At 39.6% G+C, this 20,281-nt stretch overlaps 1 protein-coding gene and 1 long non-coding RNA gene across 3 annotated transcripts in view; one reads left to right on the top strand and one right to left on the bottom strand.

Moving 5' to 3' along the window:
- The first annotated feature begins 9,130 nt into the window (after positions 1 to 9,130).
- On the top strand, positions 9,131 to 18,799 carry LOC140464912 (uncharacterized). Its single transcript, XR_011955016.1, has 3 exons — positions 9,131 to 9,438; positions 16,950 to 17,020; positions 17,612 to 18,799. It is a non-coding gene; the product is annotated as an uncharacterized lncRNA (long non-coding RNA).
- Positions 11,412 to 20,281, bottom strand: part of gmds (GDP-mannose 4,6-dehydratase) — a 650,097-nt gene continuing 641,227 nt past the window's right edge. For both annotated transcript variants that reach the window (XM_072560523.1, XM_072560524.1), the window contains 2 exons: positions 12,310 to 12,378; positions 11,412 to 11,872 (listed from right to left, as the gene is read on the bottom strand). In XM_072560523.1, coding sequence (XP_072416624.1) covers positions 11,810 to 11,872; positions 12,310 to 12,378 — 132 coding nt within the window. In that variant the 3' untranslated portion in view covers positions 11,412 to 11,809. The remainder of the gene's footprint in view (positions 11,873 to 12,309; positions 12,379 to 20,281) is intronic.

Raw genomic sequence — 20,281 nt, 5'->3', positions numbered from 1 at the left:
TCGGGACGATCGAAACTGATTGCGTTGGTTGCTACACAGGAACCCAATGCTGGCTGTGTTTATAAGCAAAGCAAACTTATTTAGTTTTTAAGAGCCTCAAAATTTAATCCACGCTTTTCCAATTTGCCATCTGCCCGAGATAAAGTTTCCGCTGTAAGTGTAGTTCAGTTTAATCCGACGAGTTATGGCAACAATATTTGAGAAGATTAAAGTGTAACGGGCAGGCTTCTAGTTTTTTTTAAAAGAGACTCACCTAAGGTACGCCATTTCGAATATTTAATTTACAAATTATTTTCAAAACGTATGCCTGGCAAAGAATTTGAGATAACAAATCAGTATAAAACCACAAGGGATCTCTAAACCAGTTTTGTTCATTTTATTGAGATGGTCTCATTGAATATATAAGATCCTGAGGGAACTTGACGAAGGTGAATGTTGAACGAGTGTTTTTAGGGGACACGGGTGAAAAATAAGAAGGTATCCCATTCAAGAAGAATATGAGGGGAATATCTTTCCTCAGAGGGCCCTGAGTCTGGAATTCTCTTTCACAAGGACAGTTGAATACTTTTAAGGCTGTGCAGATGGGTGTAGGTACGAGTATTAAGCAAACAGGAAAGTGGAGTTTAGGCCAAGATCAGATCAGCTATGATCTTACTGAATGGCCGACTAGACCCGAGGGCCCGAATGGCCTACTCCTGCTCTTTATTGGCATGTTTGCGCATGTATAAGATAATGGAGAACATGGTTCACCAACTTTTAATCGGAAGCTAAGTATTGATATTGGGATGACTAGTTTATGGAAAGTGTCAACTGAATTTGTATACTAGAAATTTCCAGTACGTCAATGAACATGTAACCTATTATATTATACAATAGGGTTATGGAATAGCAGGAGTTCTGCAAGCAAATATCTAATCAGTGCCTTGGTCGAATTGTTTTCTTTTTCTCTAGAAGTGATACATTCATGAGTTTCTTGATTTCGGTCTCAGTAATGATGACAAGTTAATATAATTACTCAACAGGTGAACCGGTGATTGGTTAGGAAGATGTAAAATTCAAACGCGTGGTCACTGGAATAGTAACCTGGACATCTCTGAGGATTATTTGTTTGGGAGGAACTGAGAACATTGGACACTAGGAGAAATGTGAAGTGAGGACGCTGTTGTAAATTTAACAGAATTATGGCGATACAAAATGTAATTCTAATCCTGCTTTCATAATACGGTGGGGTTGTACTGACCAGGTGATGTTAGCAGGAAATGATGGCTGATCTGAGTTTCAAAGACGTAGCTACTTGTATAACAATGATAACGATTCGTTCAAATTATATGACAATTGATGTAGGATTAAGATTAGTTTTGTGAAATTGGACCTAAGCACACATATATTGGCAGAAATACAACATAGTATAATAATTTCAATATCGACACAATAATAGATACTGTGGAAATTCAATACAAGATGAGAAGAGTTCTATTTCTGGATATTCGCAAATTGCTGCGAAAAATCATGTCGCTCTTTTCATTCTAAGATATTTTATATTCACTCCGATTCTAATTCAATCGGAATATAGTAATGTCCAAGTCGTTTCAAGTAACAAGCTCACATAATATGTGCGTGTCTATGTTTCGTGAACAGCCATTTGTGAAAATGTATGTCTACGTGTCCATTTATCAGATATTTAACAATATTCTGGAGGTTTGTAGATAACCACCCCGGTAGTTAAATCGTGAACGTCAATATCAGCTGTGATACCTGAAAAATACTTCGCAAAGTAAAACTGACAAGATAACGTAGCAAAGAGTTGAGTAGAGAGTTCAGGAGTGGGAAGTACTCTGTACCACCCTACCTCGTAGATGACTGTATATAGGTATCGAGTGTAAATATGGAACTACATAGTCATTTGTGGTTTTAATGATATAAATATGAATATTGACAAAACTCACCATATGTTACACGGATTTTATAATACTTTACGTGTAACACCTCTCATCGTTATTTTTTATGATTGTGATTTGTCTTGTCTGAATAGATTTGACTGAGCAGCCTCCCAAATATTAAACGAATGAATTAATTACGGGGAAATATCACCGTCAAAATACATTGTAGAATCCGTTTTGGTTTTGGCTACATCATCTTCTTTAATCTTCAAACTCGACATGAGAAATCGTTCTCTATCGAGTTAACAGAATTCCTAATTTTTCGATACACGGGGATTTTTAAATATAAAAGTCACACCTTTTGGATTCTGGCCTCAACAAAAAAAAAGGACTTCAGGAATATATTCGGAAAAGCGAAGGCATTAGGAATTTTTTAAAAATAATCAAGGACCACAATTGCCTGTCTGACATTTAATTCTTCCTTCTATTTGCACACTTCCTGTACATTGTTGGGCGCTTAGTCCAGACGTCTAATTTAATCAGTACATGTTCACTCTGACCTAACAGAATTTGATCGCACTATATGGTGTAACATTAAATATGAAAAAATTGAGGAAAATGTAAATAAATGATGCATAATAAAGCAGCCAGAGCCTGTACAAACTTTAAGATATATAATGTATATATTTAGATTTTATCACGCCGAATATTTAAAAATGTCTTTATTATACAGCATATAAGTTCGAATAGCTTTTGTTAACACGTTAAATTAAAATCTTCACCTAAAGATAGAAAGAAACATTCCTGATTAATGTAGCTTTTAATATGGTTTTAAAACATTCGTTTCGATTCACTCTATACATTATTGCACGGAATGATTCTGTTTATTTCATTTTAAAGTTAATTAAAGGGATATCTTCACGCACACCGACTTGTATAAACATATGGATGCATACTTGCGTGTTCACGCTTAGATTTTCAGTTTCCAACTTTAATTATAAAACCATTAATTCTTCCCTGGCCCAATAAACAAACGTCGCGTTAGCAAGAAGATTGATCGTTTTCATGCAACTAAATCTGACTAGTCCAGGAAGAAATAAAATTCAATCAGTGTGCCGAATCATTTTTCATGAGACAGAGAAAGCACAGAGCGAAACGTAGCCAGAGGCCAGTGCTCGGGGATGTCAGTGCAGTAATCCCCAAAATTAGACTTTGGCGAGGGACTTGCAATCTGTGAATATTGCACCGTGAATATTCGCTGTCTCTTTGGTTTCAAAGTTTCGAGCTGTTATCAAGTTGCGTGCAGTCCTTTTAACTGGCGGGATAATTCAAATGTGGTGCAACCCGAAATTAGAAAGCTCAGTGGTGAATATTTTGCTACGCACAGAACTGATTGGAATATTATGGGTCTGTAACAATCCCACAGCCGTTTGCCATTGAGTCCCATATCTTCTGAATGAATTGATTTTGAACAAAACAAAAAGCTATATACAGAGATTCAAATTTCCAGGCGTCTGTGCTTAGATGTTTGCATATAAAATGACGGGAATGGGAGTGATCAGTGCCCAGAGCTCAGCGCCTCGTGTTTGAATGTCTTTTTAAGTAGTTTGCGGTGCCAGGTCAGAACAGACTGTCCCATGGATTTTTTGTTGTTGCTGTATACTCGGTGATGTGTTCCATATTGTGCGGAACTGAACTCCGTTTGCATGCGTCTGATTTCAGACTATTTTGGGTGAAGGGGTCAAGTCTTTACTTTCGATTTTAAGCGGATCCAGTTGGCTGCTGCCGCACTAACTTTCGCTCCCTTTCTAAGCCAAGCGTCAGAGTAAACTCACGCTGAAAATCTTCAGGTCAGAGCTGATTACAGGGTTGGGTGGCCGACAATTTTTTTCCCTAAATAAACACAGCTTGGTTCAACCTGGGTGGGCAAAATGGACCAATTTTTACAAACGCTTTCGGAGAAGCGGGGCGGGGGGTGGGTAGTGGGAGGGGGTTGTTCAGAGCGGGAAAACAAAGCAAGACGGTGCTGCCTGGGTATTCTGTGATCCTAAAACAGATCTGCAGCCCTCCACACTCCTAACGGCGATAACAGGGAGCGCCCGCGTACAGACCAACAAACTGCAACACATGAGTCCATGAGCGAGCTGAATACTCTGGCAAGTTTGTAAAGCGAGTCACACCCATCACCCGAACCAAATCAGGCCAAAATTACCCATTATTGCCAGCAACTCGCTTTCCTGTGAGGTGCATTTGGGAGGGCGAGGGGGAGAGGGGGTCAATAACGTGTGAAATAGTCTCAAGATCATTTTGTAAATGTCAATTCGTGGCGGCAATGTGAGGCTGAGATGCCTGAAGGTAAAAGAGATTGTCCAGTTTGTAGGCTACCTGCGTCCGTTTAATGTGGGGCGAGATGAAAAATACAAATGACAAAGATACACATTCTCCCCTTGCCTTGGCCTCCACTTGTCTGAGCTCAGATTGTATTTCAAGCCTTGGCTCAAAAGCTTTTTTTTAATCTTTCATTTGCTTTTTAAAATCTGCCCTCATTTCTTTTAATTAATTTAAAATGCTCAAGGGTATCATTTTCAGATTGTCCCCACACCATCGAGAATAAGGGATGACAGGCAGATTGTGGTGTTTTTCTTTTTGAAATAAATGATAGCACCCCGGGAAAATTTCTCTATCAGCAGTTCCCGGGGACAGTCGACTGGGCCATCTCTCCCCACACACCCCTTACTTTATAGTTACTGAAATATAACATTTTGATTTAGGGGCATAGGGGAGTTGACACATTATTAAACCTCATTTTATCTTCCAGCTCCTTCACAATACAAAGGTGGTGGGGAGAGTATAGCGAAGTGTTTGCACAGATGCAGGAATAGCTCATTCCGGAGTCTGGGCGCAATATTCCACATGGAGGTACTTTTTTTCCATTGTTCTGTGAGAAGGGTGGGGAAATACTTGAAAATTAAAAACTGCACGAATTCACAGTTCAGTCGAGATAAGAATCACAAAGGTGTTGGCGGCCCGCTCTCTCACTCGCTACCTTTCCTGAGCACTTTATCAAAGCGACGCCAAAACAGGATCCCGAAAAATTTCGAAACAATTGTCTTGAAGATTTTGATGGGTTTTCTGTTTTGGAATTTAACAAGTTGTAATCACTGTGACCCGTGCAGCGGTTCCTTCAGGCTGCTCGCTTGGGACAAGAGAACTGGCCTCCAGACCAGTTAGCAACTTTAAATCTTGCAGGAAATTCTCTCAGGCTTTCCTCACTTTCCCATCAAATCAGGAGCACAAGTGAAACCATGGATTTGCCTCATACCGTGGAGGGGAAAAAAAAAGAATGAAAAAAAGCACACATTGACCTGCCAGGACAATGTTAAAAGATTGCCGACAGTTTTAGGCACGTTTCTTAACTTAGTCATATATTGTACCGAATGTGAACTCTTGCAGTGGAAATGAGCTTAGAACAGTAATGATGGATCTTTACAGAGAGAAAAAACACAAGGCCAAAACGTAGTGATTAGGCCTTTTGTTACTGACAATGGTGGCACTTGATGACATGAAGCTCAATGTGAAGGCAGACCTAAGAAGCTCACCGGTACCAATTGTACAAATCCACAGAATAATCAGTGTAGAATCAGTGGGAGAAAGAAAACTTCTGCAGCTGTACAGGGCCCTGGTGAGACCACACCTGGAGTATTGTGTGCAGTTCTGGTCTCCAAATTTGAGGAAAGACATTCTGGCTATTGAGGGAGTGCAGCGTAGGTTCACGAGGTCAATTCCTGGAATGGCGGGACTACCTTATGCTGAAAGACTGGAGCGACTGGGCTTGTGTACCCTTGAGTTTAGAAGACTGAGAGGGAATCTGATTAAGACATATAAGATTATTAAAGGATTGGACACTCTGGAGGCAGGAAACATGTTTCCGCTGATGGGTGAGTGCCGAACCAGAGGACACAGCTTAAAAATACGGGGTAGACCATTTAGGACAGAGATGAGGAGAAACTTCTTCACCCAGGGAGTGGTGGCTGCGTGGAATGCTCTGCCCCAGAGGGCAGTGGAGGCTCAGTCTCTGGATTCATTTAAGAAAGAGTTGGATAGAGCTCTCAAGGATTGTGGAATCAAGGGTTATGGAGATAAGGCAGGAACAGGATACTGATTAAGGATGATCATCCATGATCATATTGAATGGTGGTGCAGGCTCGAAGGGCAGAATGGCCTACTCCTGCACCTATTGTCTATTGTCTATTGAATTTGAAAAATTGCAGTCACTACTGGATACCGTCTGTTTAACCCCGTGAGAACTGCAGTAGCAGCCCTGGTCTGTATCAATAAATGCAATCATTGAACGTTTCTCTTTCCTGGGCAACATAAAGCGAGTCGGGACACAAAATGCCCGGAACTCCTCAATATCAAACTTTAAAATGAGCTCGAAATCTCGTATTTTAAAACGAACGCGCTAATTGAGAGCGCAGGTAGGCCTTTCGGCCCCTCAAGCTTGTTCCTCCATTCAAAAAATTCGTGGCCGATCGGATTGTGGTCTAAATACCACCTTCCCGTCTGTACCCAAAGGCTGTCACGTTAGTCCAAAAAAAAGGTTTGATGAAAACTGGTGGAATCGGCCAGTTTCAGCAAAGATTCATCAGCCGAACGGAACCACAAGATCTCAGAGCTTCCGGTTATGTCCCATCCCATCTCACCCCCATCAAAAAAACATGTTGAAACAAAACCAGAAATTGTGGAAAAACACAGCATTTATGGAGAGAAAGCAGAGTTAACGTTTCGGGTCCAGCAACCCTTATAGAGTCATAAAGTCATAGAGATGTACAGCATGGAAACAGACCCTTCGGTCCAACCCGTCAGAAAATATCATGAAATATCTTGATAGTTTGTATTGGAAATATGTTTATTCTTGAATGTGACTTTTTTTTTCAGTTAAAAATAAGTTAGGCCCAATGTTTAGTTTTCTGTTTAGGCCCAATGTTAGTTATCGCCAAGGAAAGGGCATAGCCAGGGTTGAGATGTCCGGGTATTGCTGGCCACGGTCAATGACCAATAATGTTGACTGGGCAAATGAGAAACCGCGAGGCCGTCCAGATGTAACTTTCGCACTGACTTCTTTCAAAGCTTCGAGGCTGGGGTCTGCAAAGATCTGCCAACGCCACGAGGCATTCTACAAGGCAAGCGCATGCCACAGACAGGAGAACTACAACGAGGAATTGGAGGGTGCAGCACCTGGGCAGATTGAACACATTAAAGACGCGCTGAATCTTTTGAAATTGCAGGTCCACCTGTGCTCAATAACTAGACAGTATCATTGTCTCAGCCTCAGAACTATTTATTGTATTTACAGTAACATTTCTTCAAAAGACAGCAATGGAACTTTCTTTTTTGAAAAAAAAATGCAACTGTTCAATGTTCATGGATGAACTGAAGGCTTATCCTTCTGTTTCTGTGTGCAGTGTCCGGACTTTAAGGTTCTTTAAGACCTTTATTGCAAACCCTTATAGGACAGTTGTCTGTGTTAAGCTTCAAAAGTAATTGCAGAGCATTTAATGAGCTAAATGACTATTCAAGCATTATAGCACCTAGAATAAAATCATAAGAGTCTTAAAGTGGCAACCAAATTACGGGCTTAATCCGAAACTACAATATTTTTGTAAATGTGTTGAGAATTGCAACAGATTTATATAGAGGCGAGTTCAGCTTTTCAACTGGGTGAAGTCGCAGCCAGTCTGTACAAATATAAATCTTTGTAATAAGTATGCAGAAAGAGTTACCATTAAGACCCGATTGCTTAGTTCAAGAAATTATTAGCTCCAGTTTTCTGGGGTAACATTTACATGATATACAAGTCCGTTACCACGGGATGCCCCGTTCAGTGTCTTTCGCGTGCACTCTGCAGCCTCACATCCCGATGCCAAAATGTAGTCTGTACACGATTTTTCACAGTTCCGCAAGGTAAATTAATTTTAATTGTAGTGCGGTGCTAATGCGTGGAACTTTCAGGAAAAAAAACCCACAAGGTAGTTTTTTTTTTCATTTACGAAGATTCTGAAGCATGTTAATTTTGATCACAATTTAACCAATTAAAATAAAAACTGCAGCAAAGCGCAGACATCAATATAAACTGGTTTGGGACACGCACAATTGTGATCTATACTTTGCACACGAGTGCTGTTTTAATTATGAAAGCCCATACGCTGAAATGAACTGTATCATGCTAAACAAAGCAGAGCTAATTGAAAAAAAGTACTTATGTGAAAGCAGTACGTCAAGTAAAGTGCAATGCCAACTGTTTACGATAATGGATTTGGTCATAAAAGTCTAAATGGAGAGACAAAATAGTAGCAGCGTGCGACCGTCGCCGGGAAGTTCACCCGAGACTGGCCAGTTGATGCGACTGCACCATTGTAGAGTTCAACTCGTGACATTTGGTCAGGGTAGACCCTTTTCGGTCATCTGTCTTTCTCTTCACAGGTACGCACACAGTGTTCGTTTCCATTATTCAGCGCGTGACACACACTTAGCCATATCTATGTGTATGTCATAATAAGGTCACTCATCTGCCAGTGCACTCAACACTTTAAAAGTTAGCACCCAGTTTAAAACACAAACTCGCATCAGCCAGAGAGTTTTTTTAAACATAATCTGACAGTTCACTGGCTCCCATGAACTTCTACTTGAACTGCATTCGACGATGCAGCAATTGACAGGAAATTAACACCCAATACTAAATATACACGAACTTCCATTGATTGTATAGATCGTTCAAAGGCGAAGTGTCAGTATTTCACTCGCCTTTCTCCCTTGAAGGATGGTATTTTAGGAAGCAAAACAGCCATGGCACGGTTAATTTTATAATGCACAGCCGTTTTCCCCTGCCGCTGTGGCAAATCAATTCGTAGTCGGAAATATGCTGTTTATCCGCAAATCTGGAATTTTTCGAAAATCCCGATTATAAAGTGAGCTAATAGCGAAGGGAGTGAAACTACAACATTATCCAAGCAGTGCGCGAGTTTCTTGCTGCACTGTTGCAAGAAACATTCCAATAAAATCCACCAGTTTGTTGGGGAATATGACTCGCAATTTCCAAACCATTGGTTTTTTACGAAGTTAATTCGCCTAATTCATCGTAGCTTTTTATTATTGCTAAGTATCTGAACGAATTTCTGCATTACAAGGCTAGGAGTGGGGTGTTCTCATTTTATTACCGTTAACAAACTCGCCAATCCTAAAGCAAAGTTTTCACCTTGTGTGTGCGCGCGCGAAAGGTTGGAATGTTCACTAAGAGAATGTCTGGTGTGAATTGAGTTGGGAGCAATTTTGCACATAACGAAATATCATCCAGCCGATGACAAGTTTGCGCCCTTTCCGCGCTGTGTTTTTCTTCAAAGAAGGCCAGAGTTTGGGAATCGGACGTGGAAAATGATGGAGATTCCCCTGAAAAAAAACCCAGCAATGAATGCTGTCAGGAATTCAATGACCATTTATCTGCCTGTTCTTCAAAGCTTTTGGCAAAGCGTTGGAACAAGAAACAACTAGGGGAAAAAAAGTAAGTAGCGTTCAAAGAATTGCAAGAGTGTAATGTGCACCATTGAAATAAAATCTACAGTAATACCCACTTTAAAAAAAAGAGAATAATATACGTGTTCTCTGCGGACAAGGCTTCCTTTCACCAGCTGAGGGCAACTGTGGTCAGTCAGGATTTGAGGCTGGATCTGTTTCCCAGGCAGTGTAGTGCACAAATCGAACAACCATATAAGTTTTCTTTTATAAACTGTATGCCTGCACTCAATGGTTTTTGATTTGACAGTCAAACCCATAATTAGATGCATTCATTGATGAAACAATCTGGATTTTCTACATTTTAAGCTACAAAGATTTGAGAACTTTTGTGTTTTTCAAGTTCTGGGGCGGTGGGGGGTTGGGGAGGGGAGCGTTGCCTGCACCTGTATCAATCCTGCTGGAAGCGGGTATCTTTTTCCTTTCCCAGACTTTGGCGATGCCTACTCACATATGTTCTCAATTAAACTCAATAAGGCCCACTGTCTGACTGCTGGGAACTGTGGCGTGTTATAAGGTGTTCTGTTAATGCACCAAATCAACCGAAACTCCAAGAAGAAGAAAACGCGCGGTGTGTTTTCGATACATCAAACACAGTGCTCCAGTCCCCGCCAATAATTATAATTTTTCACTGTCCACCGGGCGGTTGAATGCCAGGAAAATGGACCGGTCATTTGTTTCCGCAAACTTCAAACGGGGCTGGTGTTTAAGATGGGGTAACGTTAATGGGAATGTGTCTGCACTTTTTATTGTACAGACACCCTCTGCTTCATTATAATCAAATTGCACTAAATGACATTCTTCTTAAAACAACGGGCGGGTACACCATGTTCTCACTGCATCAGCCGGAACTCGACTGGGTGGTTTCTTACATTTAAACCATTGCGACACTTGCCCTTGGAATTCTTCCACTGCCCAATGGCTAAAGTGGATTTGTAACTGTTGCCCGTGCAAACAATCAGCAAACGAAATAAGGGAAGCCTTTCTTTCTGCAGAAGTTAGACTAAAATACGTCTCATAACCAGTGCCCAAATACTGTATCCACACACGCTTTACATCATTGCCAATCTTCGTTCGTGAAACCGCACTGACTCCATTCACTCTGATTGACCTGAGAAACATATTATACCCAAATAATGATTTTAAAAGTGGACTATCAGTTAACATTAAGATACCTTGTAGTGCGAGTGAAGACTGACAGAGAGTGGGCTGGGAAACTGTACTTGCGGTGCCTTCTGTGGAAGGAAAGAGTGCTTTTTGTGCATGTGTTTTGCGGGGGGGGGGGGGGGGGGGGTGGAGTGGATTTCCGGACCCAGGATAAACTGCAAGATTCAATGGATAACATACAACTTTACAAACTCAGAAGGGAGAGTCATTGAAATGCAGCGGAACCACGTTCTGTAGGTTTTCCAGAAACATGAACTTTTAAAAGCAAACACTTACAAATGATCTTAAATGTTTAAATGTGTATTAGAAGACGGTCTATGTGTACTGTATATTTTAGAAAAAAAGGCACCAGCATTCCCTCCAAGTCTGGTTGGTGTCTAATTATAGAAGAGGGAGCGGAATGACAAGGGCCCCGATCTGCAGGTAAAATGGTCTGAAATACAGAGGGATCCTTCATAACTAGACTGCAACCCCTCAACCTGAAACTGTTCCCACTTACGTTCAAATGATTTCGTCAGAGTTTCCAAGGATTTTTTTCTCTCTCTCTCTCAGAGAAAAGTAAGCCCTGTGTTGATTGGAAGCGGAGGTTCCGCACTCTACATTATGTATGAGAGTTTCTCTTTAAAGTCAGGCGACGAGGTGCAAGCGCTGCTGTTTGAAATTACGAGAAAGAGAGAGACAAAAACCCAACCCTACTTTGTGTGTAAGATAAGTCACGATACCTACCGCAGATAAACGATGATTAATTAATGAGACACAGACAAACACAACTCACAAAAAAAAACAGAAGCCATGAACGGTTAAAACCCTGCACCTACGTGTTTTAATAGACAGAATTATTTTCAGTAACACGCCAGGTTTAAGACAGAACCTTGTTCAAGGCAGAAAAGTACAAAAGCGACGCCCCTCTCCCGTCTACGAGGTGGTCATTCCAACATTAAGGGCAGTTTAAAACAAAAAAATCACTTCCATCATTAAACATTGTTTCCATCAACCAGTCCCATATAACCAAGCATTTATGTCGTTTGAGTGGTGTTGTAAGAGCACATCACTTAGCACCCTTTTTTAAAAATTTTATGTGAATCATGTTCCCTCGTTCCTTTGTGGATTGTTCCTTTCTCATTATTACATTGCACCCAGTGTTCATGAAGAAGTCTTGCGGCCCTGGCGTATGTGTGGAATGGTATCCGGCCTCAGGCGTTTGGATTAGTCTTCATCAGCTCAATATCAGCCGCTACCATCTCTCTGACTAGTTCCTGCACACAAGCACAGCAACATCAGCTCAGCTCACCGAGTATTTCACAGAATCCGCGTTAGAAAGACACAGTGAGCTACCGCTGGAAACCCAAACAGTACGGAAAAGGTGAAAAAAAATTAGTAGTGGCGAAAGAAAGTGACAGAAATCAAAACTCAGCATCTACAATTTTAACCCCAAAGTATAGATCCACAGCGGTCATGTGTTTCTGCCACGGATGTTAGGGGAAAGGGTTCAGTTAAATCAGTTTGTTAAGTCATTGCAATACAAGATGGAACAGCGAGGTACGGGGCCTAAGTGAGGTACTCAGACACCACACAAATGGATTCACAGAAAAATACAACGCAGTTGTTGGGGTGCAGGAAAATGGAGAACTTTCAAATTCATTTCTTTCATATTTGACCCCGCCACTCCCCCGTCAAAATAAAAGCCACTTACGTCAAATGCAACTCTTGGCTTCCATCCTAGTTTCTGCAGCGCTTTGGTGCTGTCTCCTTGCAGAAAATCCTGAAGAAAGATGAATCACAGGGTCAACGTCAAACGACACTACACTACTGTGTTTGCATTTTTATAGATTATTACCGCTCTTCTGGTTAAAGCGCTGGGGTAATCGAGCCCCGCGGCAGCGGACAGTCTCTCTGGGATGTGGCAGGTTTAAGGTCAGGGGTAAGATGAGGGTCGAGTTGCTGACAGGTGCCACCCTGACCGAGTTCCCGCTGGCGTTCAGACTGACGGACACGGTCGAATTTGTCGCCTTTATTTTGGCCGAAGAGGTTAAGGCGCACGAAGGACTGTGTATTAAACTAGATCATCTCTCTCCGACGCTGAATGGAATTACTGCTGCCTTTAACACCGCTTCGGTATTTCATTGGTGTTCACTTTTTTTCAGAGGCCGTCTCAGTTACTTGCTCCCAAATATTTGAGATTGAATAAAAACTGCTTGACACTTCAGGCTTGCAAGAAAGTGCCCTGTGCCACTTTTTTTAAAAAAGAAAAAAATAAAATTGTACATCACCTGTAATTATTTTTAACACCACCCCTCCAAACAACTGAACCACACAACTAAGTTTCCAACCGACTTATCCCCACACTTCTTAAAACTTCACATTTACTGCTTTTCAGTCAGCGCTAAACTTAAACCTGCCCGAAAAAAAATCCCCCAAGGGATTATGTTGTATTTATTTATACCAATATACAAGGTGGTTACGGAATAGTGGTAGCATTTAATTAAAATTACGGCTTTATTTTCCCTTCTGGTTGTATTGGATATTTTAACTAAATAATACACTCGTAATTCGGGCCACAATGATATTGGAGGTTAAAAGGGCTTATTAAAAATGTCAACTGATTTTCACGACTCAGTTCCTCGTCCTGTGTGTGCCAAAGGCGCCAATATCTACAAAACCTTTTGAACAAAGGTGTTCAGAGACAAAAAAAAATCGAAGGACGACCAAATCAAATACGGCGAATTTCTCAACTCCTGATCTAAATTCTTAACACTTTCATTGCTTCTTTTTCATCCAGTATCGATTCACTTCTGCACCAAATTCCTTCACAACATTTCCCCTAGACCGTCTCACATCAGACTCAGCGTTCGCAACTTAACTGGTGGGTGGTGACAAGGGAATCCAATGGAACATCGTTTATTGGGACAACCGATTCGAAACAGCACAACAACCAATAACTGGGCAGATCCACGCTTAGCCTTAGCTCATCTGTTACTCAAGTGTAAAATACAGCATTGCTTTGGCATGTTCCTGACAGGTTGTCCTGGCTTCAGTCACCAGTTTATGAAAGGTTTACTTTAGGGTATCAATAAATTATAGCTAGTTCACAGATACAAAAAGATGATGGTATATTGTACCTCACCTCAGAGGCTAGAATACAAAGAGGCCGAAGTGATGTTTCAGTTTTGATTGGACCTTAGGTTGCTGGTTCAATTCTGACTGAAAAAGAATCCGAGTCTTTTTTAGTTTTAATTAGTAAGGGAATTAAAGGGCATAGGCAGGAAAGTGGAATTGAAGATTATGAAACTGGCTGTGATCTCACTGAAGGGTGAGTGGACTCAATGGTCAAAACAGTCCACTTCTGCTCCTATGTCTTCTGGTCTTAAGAGTTCAGGATAGATGTATTATTCTTGGAATCAATAGACCACTGATTAACTAGATAATTAGCATTTATGAGGGCAGGTTGTCCTCATATATATGCATTTTCTAATGACAGATAAAAATCTTAACTTTAATTTTAAATTTCACAACAATTTCAACAAAAGCAGGGAGATGACAAAGTAACTTCTGATGATGTATTTTAATGGATTCTGAACTGGTTTGTTAATATTTGTGAAGTATTGCCATAAAGACAGTTCTGCATGAATTGCAAGGAAGCAGAAATTTGCTTTAAGGTCCCTCCACTGTTGCCATGCGCTTGGGATTACTTACTGTCAGAATCAGGCAATGATGGGAAATGCATTTAATCCAACCACTTAAAAGTTGGAGAATACAGGACAGAACCAGTAAAGGCAGTGGGTGAAAAGATTCTTTTCTTGCTTAAGATCTTGTCAAAGCACCAAACAACAATCACTCAGTGTGCAAACGTGATTATCTGACAAATATCTCCAAGTTCTTTGGACTGTGATTTTATATTTGGCTAAGTACAACTGCTCCACAGTGCATTTGGTAATTCCATACACAGATTGGCTGCCTTTTCGCAATACAGGACTGTTTGACGAGGAAGCATTTTGTTGAAGACTTTGCACAATAACTCATTATCTAAATACTAAATGCTTATTTAAGTTTTTTTTTAAAGACATGAAACAGTGTACATACCTCACTTCCACCATAAATCATTCTACTACCCTAACCCCAACTCACGCCTTTGTTTCAGAGTTCATAGAATTCCTCCAGTATGGAAACAACAAGTCCACACCGACACTCCAAAGAGTAACACACCCAGACCCATTCACCTACCCTATTACTCTACATTTACCCCTGACTAACGTACGCCATCCACACATTCCTGAACATTATGGGCAATTTAGCTTGGCCAATTACCCTAACCTGCACATCTTTGGACTGTGGGAGGAAACTCCACACAGACAGTCGTCCGAGGCTGGAATCAAACCTGGGTCCCTGGCGCTGTGAGGCAGCAGTGCTAACCACTGAGCCACCATGCTGCCCTTTTCCAATTTATTAACAGACTGTTGTCATACATTCCCTTCACTATATACATCTACATCCATTAACAGAATAACTTGTGGATTCCTCTGGTCAGTGGTGTTTCAGTAGAACCACTGCAGCTGCCTGCCATCTGAATGGCTTGTGTAGACTTGGCCAAAGTTCCAAAGTTTATAAGCATCACTTTGAAAAATTAGATTTTGTAATTATGAAGCTATGAAAACAAGCTCATCTACTCATTAATTCCTTAAAAATAGAATTGCCAAAAATACCATTCCACAAATTTTTCCTTAATTTTTGTTCATGTATTAGATCCCACAAGTTTAATGACAACTGAATCATATTTACATGTATTTTGTTTTGAATTTTCCATTAATTCAAATTTAGTAATGCAGCTAACATAACAAAGTAGAACTGAGCTAATATTAAATTAGCAAATACCTATATTGAAAGGTGAACTGTTTCCTTTTATTTAAGCAGTACTTGTTGGCATAATTAGGGAAACCAGCACAAAGAAGTTATTGATCTTGATAGTCTAAGACTGCTAAATTAACACAAAAAGAGATGAAGGATTTGATTGCATTAATAGAAGACAGTGGGGCTTATCAGCAGTATCACTATTGTCCTCTACTGGTAGAATTACACTATAACAGTGCCTACAATTGCAAAAAACCTTCATCGGTTGTAAAGGGCTCTGTGATGCCTTGAAATTGTGAAAAAAGCTATGTAAATGCAAATGTTGGTGCAGCCAGAGTTGCAAAACTTCAATGCACCTGTTGCTGTCATGACTGCTGTTACTTCAACTGTTGGAACTGGCAGAAAAGCAGCCACGGGCTCTGGCATAAATACAAAGTGCTGGAGAACATCAGCAGACCTGGCAATATCTATTAAGAGATATTGAGTCCAATATGTCTCCTCATCAGAATTGAAGAAATTCTGGAGTTCCAAAGAAAAATCATTCTGGACTTGAAATTTTAATTCTGTTTCTCTCTCCACAAATGGTGCCAGATGTGCTGAGTCTCCCCATCACTTTCTATTTTTATTTCAGATTTCTAACATTTGCAGTACTTTGCTTTTATATGCTCTGGGACAAAATGTTCGAAGGTTTTACTTTCAGCTGACTGATAAGGTGGTGCTGGCTCGAAGGGCAGAATGGCCTACTCCTGCACCTATTGTCTATTGTCTAAGTTTAACTTATTGAAAGGTTGGCCATATTTATTGTGCTTATTTTGAATAGCAAAGTATTGGGAATGGGTGAACTTAAGGGCCCTGCCCCATAGCAACAATGGTTTGCTATTTCTAGCCAGGATTCCTGATTTCGAAATGAGTGAAAAGTAAGTTTACAGCGTGAAAGCCAAGAACGCATATTGGAAAAATGGGCAGCACTAAACTACTCACTGGAAAAATTCATCCCAAAAGATTGTCAAGAATGCACTAGATTTTAATTTCAGCTACCTCATAACACAAGCATAATAATTATTCCAGGTCAGATAAGGATAAACCTTTTGTATATTTAAAGTAATTTTTTTCTGTGGTACATGTCAAAGAAGTAAGTGTGTTACATGCAGCTCATGATGGTGAATGAGTGAGAACACTGCCTAAGCATTGGTGAATTGGTACAATTCAATTCTGGAAATCCACATATTACTTATGGCTTTAGACAAATTTTTATTAAGACCAAACTTGTTCTGAATATACTGGTTCAATACTGATTCAGTACCAGTACCATTTATGACATGTATTCAAAATTATATTCATTGCACTCTAATTGGAGACATAACTACACATATACTTAAATGCATACAAGTAGTTTTTACTTCAGATAACATTACTAATATGTGAATTTATATAAGAATAGATGGAGTATAAATTCAAAACTAAATTGTATTCCTTGTATTGACTTAGATTTGCATAGAGCACGAGTCATGTTGAATGCGGATATCCCAGATTTACTCCTCTAGCTATGTCGATTCATGGTAAGAATGCTTTTAACTAAATTCAGAGCTCCCATTTTAACTAATGATAAACTAAAATTCCCGCTTCTGATTGCCAGTTATTGAACTTACAGACAGTGACCATGTAAGTACAGCAAACAATTGCATCCATTGCAATGCTCTGTGTGGTCAAATAGCTACCTTACATTCACACATGCATTAAGGTCACTTGGAAAATGTGCATGAAGGTGATGAATGCCTGTGGAACTATAACCCTATTATGGAGTAAATATCTTAAGTGGAGAGATAGAAAACTATCTGTGACCATGAACAAACTGAAAAATGGTTAAGAAGCTTTTAATGTTAAATTGCATTTTGTTTGATGCATTATGCTACAAATGATGTGTGATACAAAAGATGGCAAACCATAAGGTATATATTTGGCTTGAACATCCGCACAAAATGGGTGATCAAAAAATGGTTTTATACTCATCTCAATTTTCTTTTCCTTTGACACAAGTGCAAAATGGGTTATCAATTCGCAGTCACAGTTTTGCAAGACTGCCCAAGATTAACTTATAAATGCTCCAATGTTTGCCACATTCAATTGAGCTTTTACTTTTTTTTTTACAGGGTTCCAGGTGCAGGGTAAATACCATTGGACATTTAAACATCCAGGACGATTTCTGCAATATCATGCTTTAATACTCCCTGTAACATATCTTTCCGAGTACGCTGCTTCAATGACTAGCTTCCAATTGTAAGATCAGGGCCATTTTTCATATGCGTCTCAATATTTGATTGGCTGTAAAGCATGTTCTACCTGCTATTCCTGAAGTCATAATAGTTTAATTGGCCAAAACTTCAGAGCATAGAGAGATTCATCATTTAATAAACCACAATTAATCAATGACAACTTTGCCGAGTGCTATCAATTCAGCATAACAACTCTAAAGACAGTTTTGTTCTTTGCATTTGCTTGAATACCCCAGACATGTAATGCATTAATATGTACTAAGAAATCCCATTTAATTGATAAAAGTGTGCAACAATGAATAATATGCATCACAAATCTCAAAGACTTTCGAAAAATACCTGTACCATAGCTATTTATTGATATTATTAATTATATATTTTATATATATTAGGAACCATTATACATCACAAGAAAAAGTAACTATGCAAATGGTACACAAAATGCAATGCAGATATCCAGTGAAATAGCTGAAATAATGGGCACTCTTTGAAACATATAAAGACATCAGTAACATTTCTGCATAATACCTGTAAATATTTAAGGTGACAGGGCTATTGACATATAACATCACAAATCTGAACTTTACAACCACAAAGCCACACTGACACAATGATGCATCAGAATGGGACAACCTCTCCCCATAAGGAAAAGTCAATTCTAGCAGCTGGTTCAAACATTACTGGGTAATCATCTTGCAAAGGTTTCTCTGCCTATCCCTCAGCCTGGACCATTGCAGATCAGAGGTGTGGGTGCAGTGTAGGAAGGAACCCAACAGGATAAGAATAACAAAGACATGGAGGGTTTTTAAGAATGTTTATTCAGTTAACACTACAAAGAACTGTTCACAAATTGTATTCAAGTAGCAATTTCAAAAAATTGTATTGAGACAGTATATATATTTTGATAAAATTATTGAAAAGCTGAAAGATTCTGTGGACACTATAGTTCAATACCTAGATTAAACTCATCAAAAGTGCATGAGGAATATATGATGACATTTGCTCAGATCTGTTTTCTCACCAGTTACAGCCTGTGGCAGTGATTTCAATATTAAAAGAGCAGCTGTATGCAAAAGAGTTTTGGTCTTTTTTGATGTAGATTCTAAACTTTTAAAACGATTTAAATTCTCAGGAATGTTTGCGTCAACTTCTAAATTTAGAAATAGTAAAATGCCGCAGATGCTTGTCACTGAGTCAGAGAGTCATAGAATTGTACAGCACAGAAACAGACCCTTTGGTCCAAATTATCCATGTCAATCAAACATCCTAAATTAATCTAGTCCCATTTGTCAGCGTAAGTGGGCAGGTGATGACCGAGTAGTATTATCATTGGACTGTTAATCCAGAGACCCAGGTAGTGTTGTGGGGTCCTGGGTTCGAATGCTGCCATGGCAGCCAGTGGAATTTGAATGCAATAGAAATCTGGAATTAAAGAGTCTAATAACAGCCATAAATCTATTGTTGATTGTTGGAAAAACCCATTTGGTTCACTTATGTCCTTTGGGGAAGGAAACTGTCTGGCCTACATGTGACTCTAGACCCATAGCAATGTGGTTGACTCTTAACGACCTCTGCGATGGACAATAAATGCTGGCCTTGCCAGCAATGCCCTCATCCCGTTAATTAATAAAAAAAGACCCATTTCTCTCTAAACCCTTCCTATTCCTGTACCCATCTTGATACCTTTTAAATGTTGTAATTGTACCAGTCTGTACCATTCCCTATGGTGACTCATTCATGATATGCACCACCCTCTGCATGAAAATGTTGCCCCTTAGGTCCTTTTAAATTTTTTTCCCTCTTACCTTAAACCTAGCTTTGGACTACTCGACCCTGGAAAAAAGACCTTGTCTATCCATGCCCTCATGATTTTATAAGTCTATATAAGGTGATCCCTCAACCTCCAACGCTCCAGGCAAAATAGCACCAACCTATTCAGCCTCTCTCTATATCTCAAACCCACCAATCCAGCAACATCCTTGTATATCTTTTCTGAACACTTCCATGTTTAATAACATTTTTCCCAAAGCCAAGAGACCAAAACTGAATACAGTGTTTCAAAAGTAGATGCAACATGGCATGCCAACTCCTAGACTCAATGCACTGACCAATAAAGGCAAGCATACCAAATGACTTCTTAACTATCCTTCCCAACTTTATGTAGATTACAGTCATCTGTCATTTGGTCATGTATTTACATCATAACAGTTGTTCATGAATTTCAAGATTTTGATGAAGTCATCCTAAACCTTTGCACCTAACTTTGTAATAATACACGTCTTTGATTGCATTTTATGCAATGGTTTCTTCACGTCAGAAAAATCAAAATCAGCATCAAAATAATTCATTAGCAATAGCAAACCAAAACGTGTGTGTGGGTGAAATAACTTGAAAAAAAATGAAGTACTGCAACAAATCAATACGAATTGCATAGTTTATTTTTGTGACTAATGACAAAAAATCAATAGTCAGAAGGCTCATAATCAGGGTGTGAGTCAAAATTTACAAACACAGGCATGCCATTAATAGGTATTTGCCAAAGCAGCA

The sequence above is a fragment of the Chiloscyllium punctatum genome, chromosome 41 (assembly GCF_047496795.1).
Source record: "Chiloscyllium punctatum isolate Juve2018m chromosome 41, sChiPun1.3, whole genome shotgun sequence".
In the NCBI taxonomy this organism is placed as follows: Eukaryota; Metazoa; Chordata; class Chondrichthyes; order Orectolobiformes; family Hemiscylliidae; genus Chiloscyllium; species Chiloscyllium punctatum.
The sequence above is the reverse complement of the archived record's forward strand: the minus strand, read 5'-3'. Positions and strand labels throughout refer to the sequence as shown.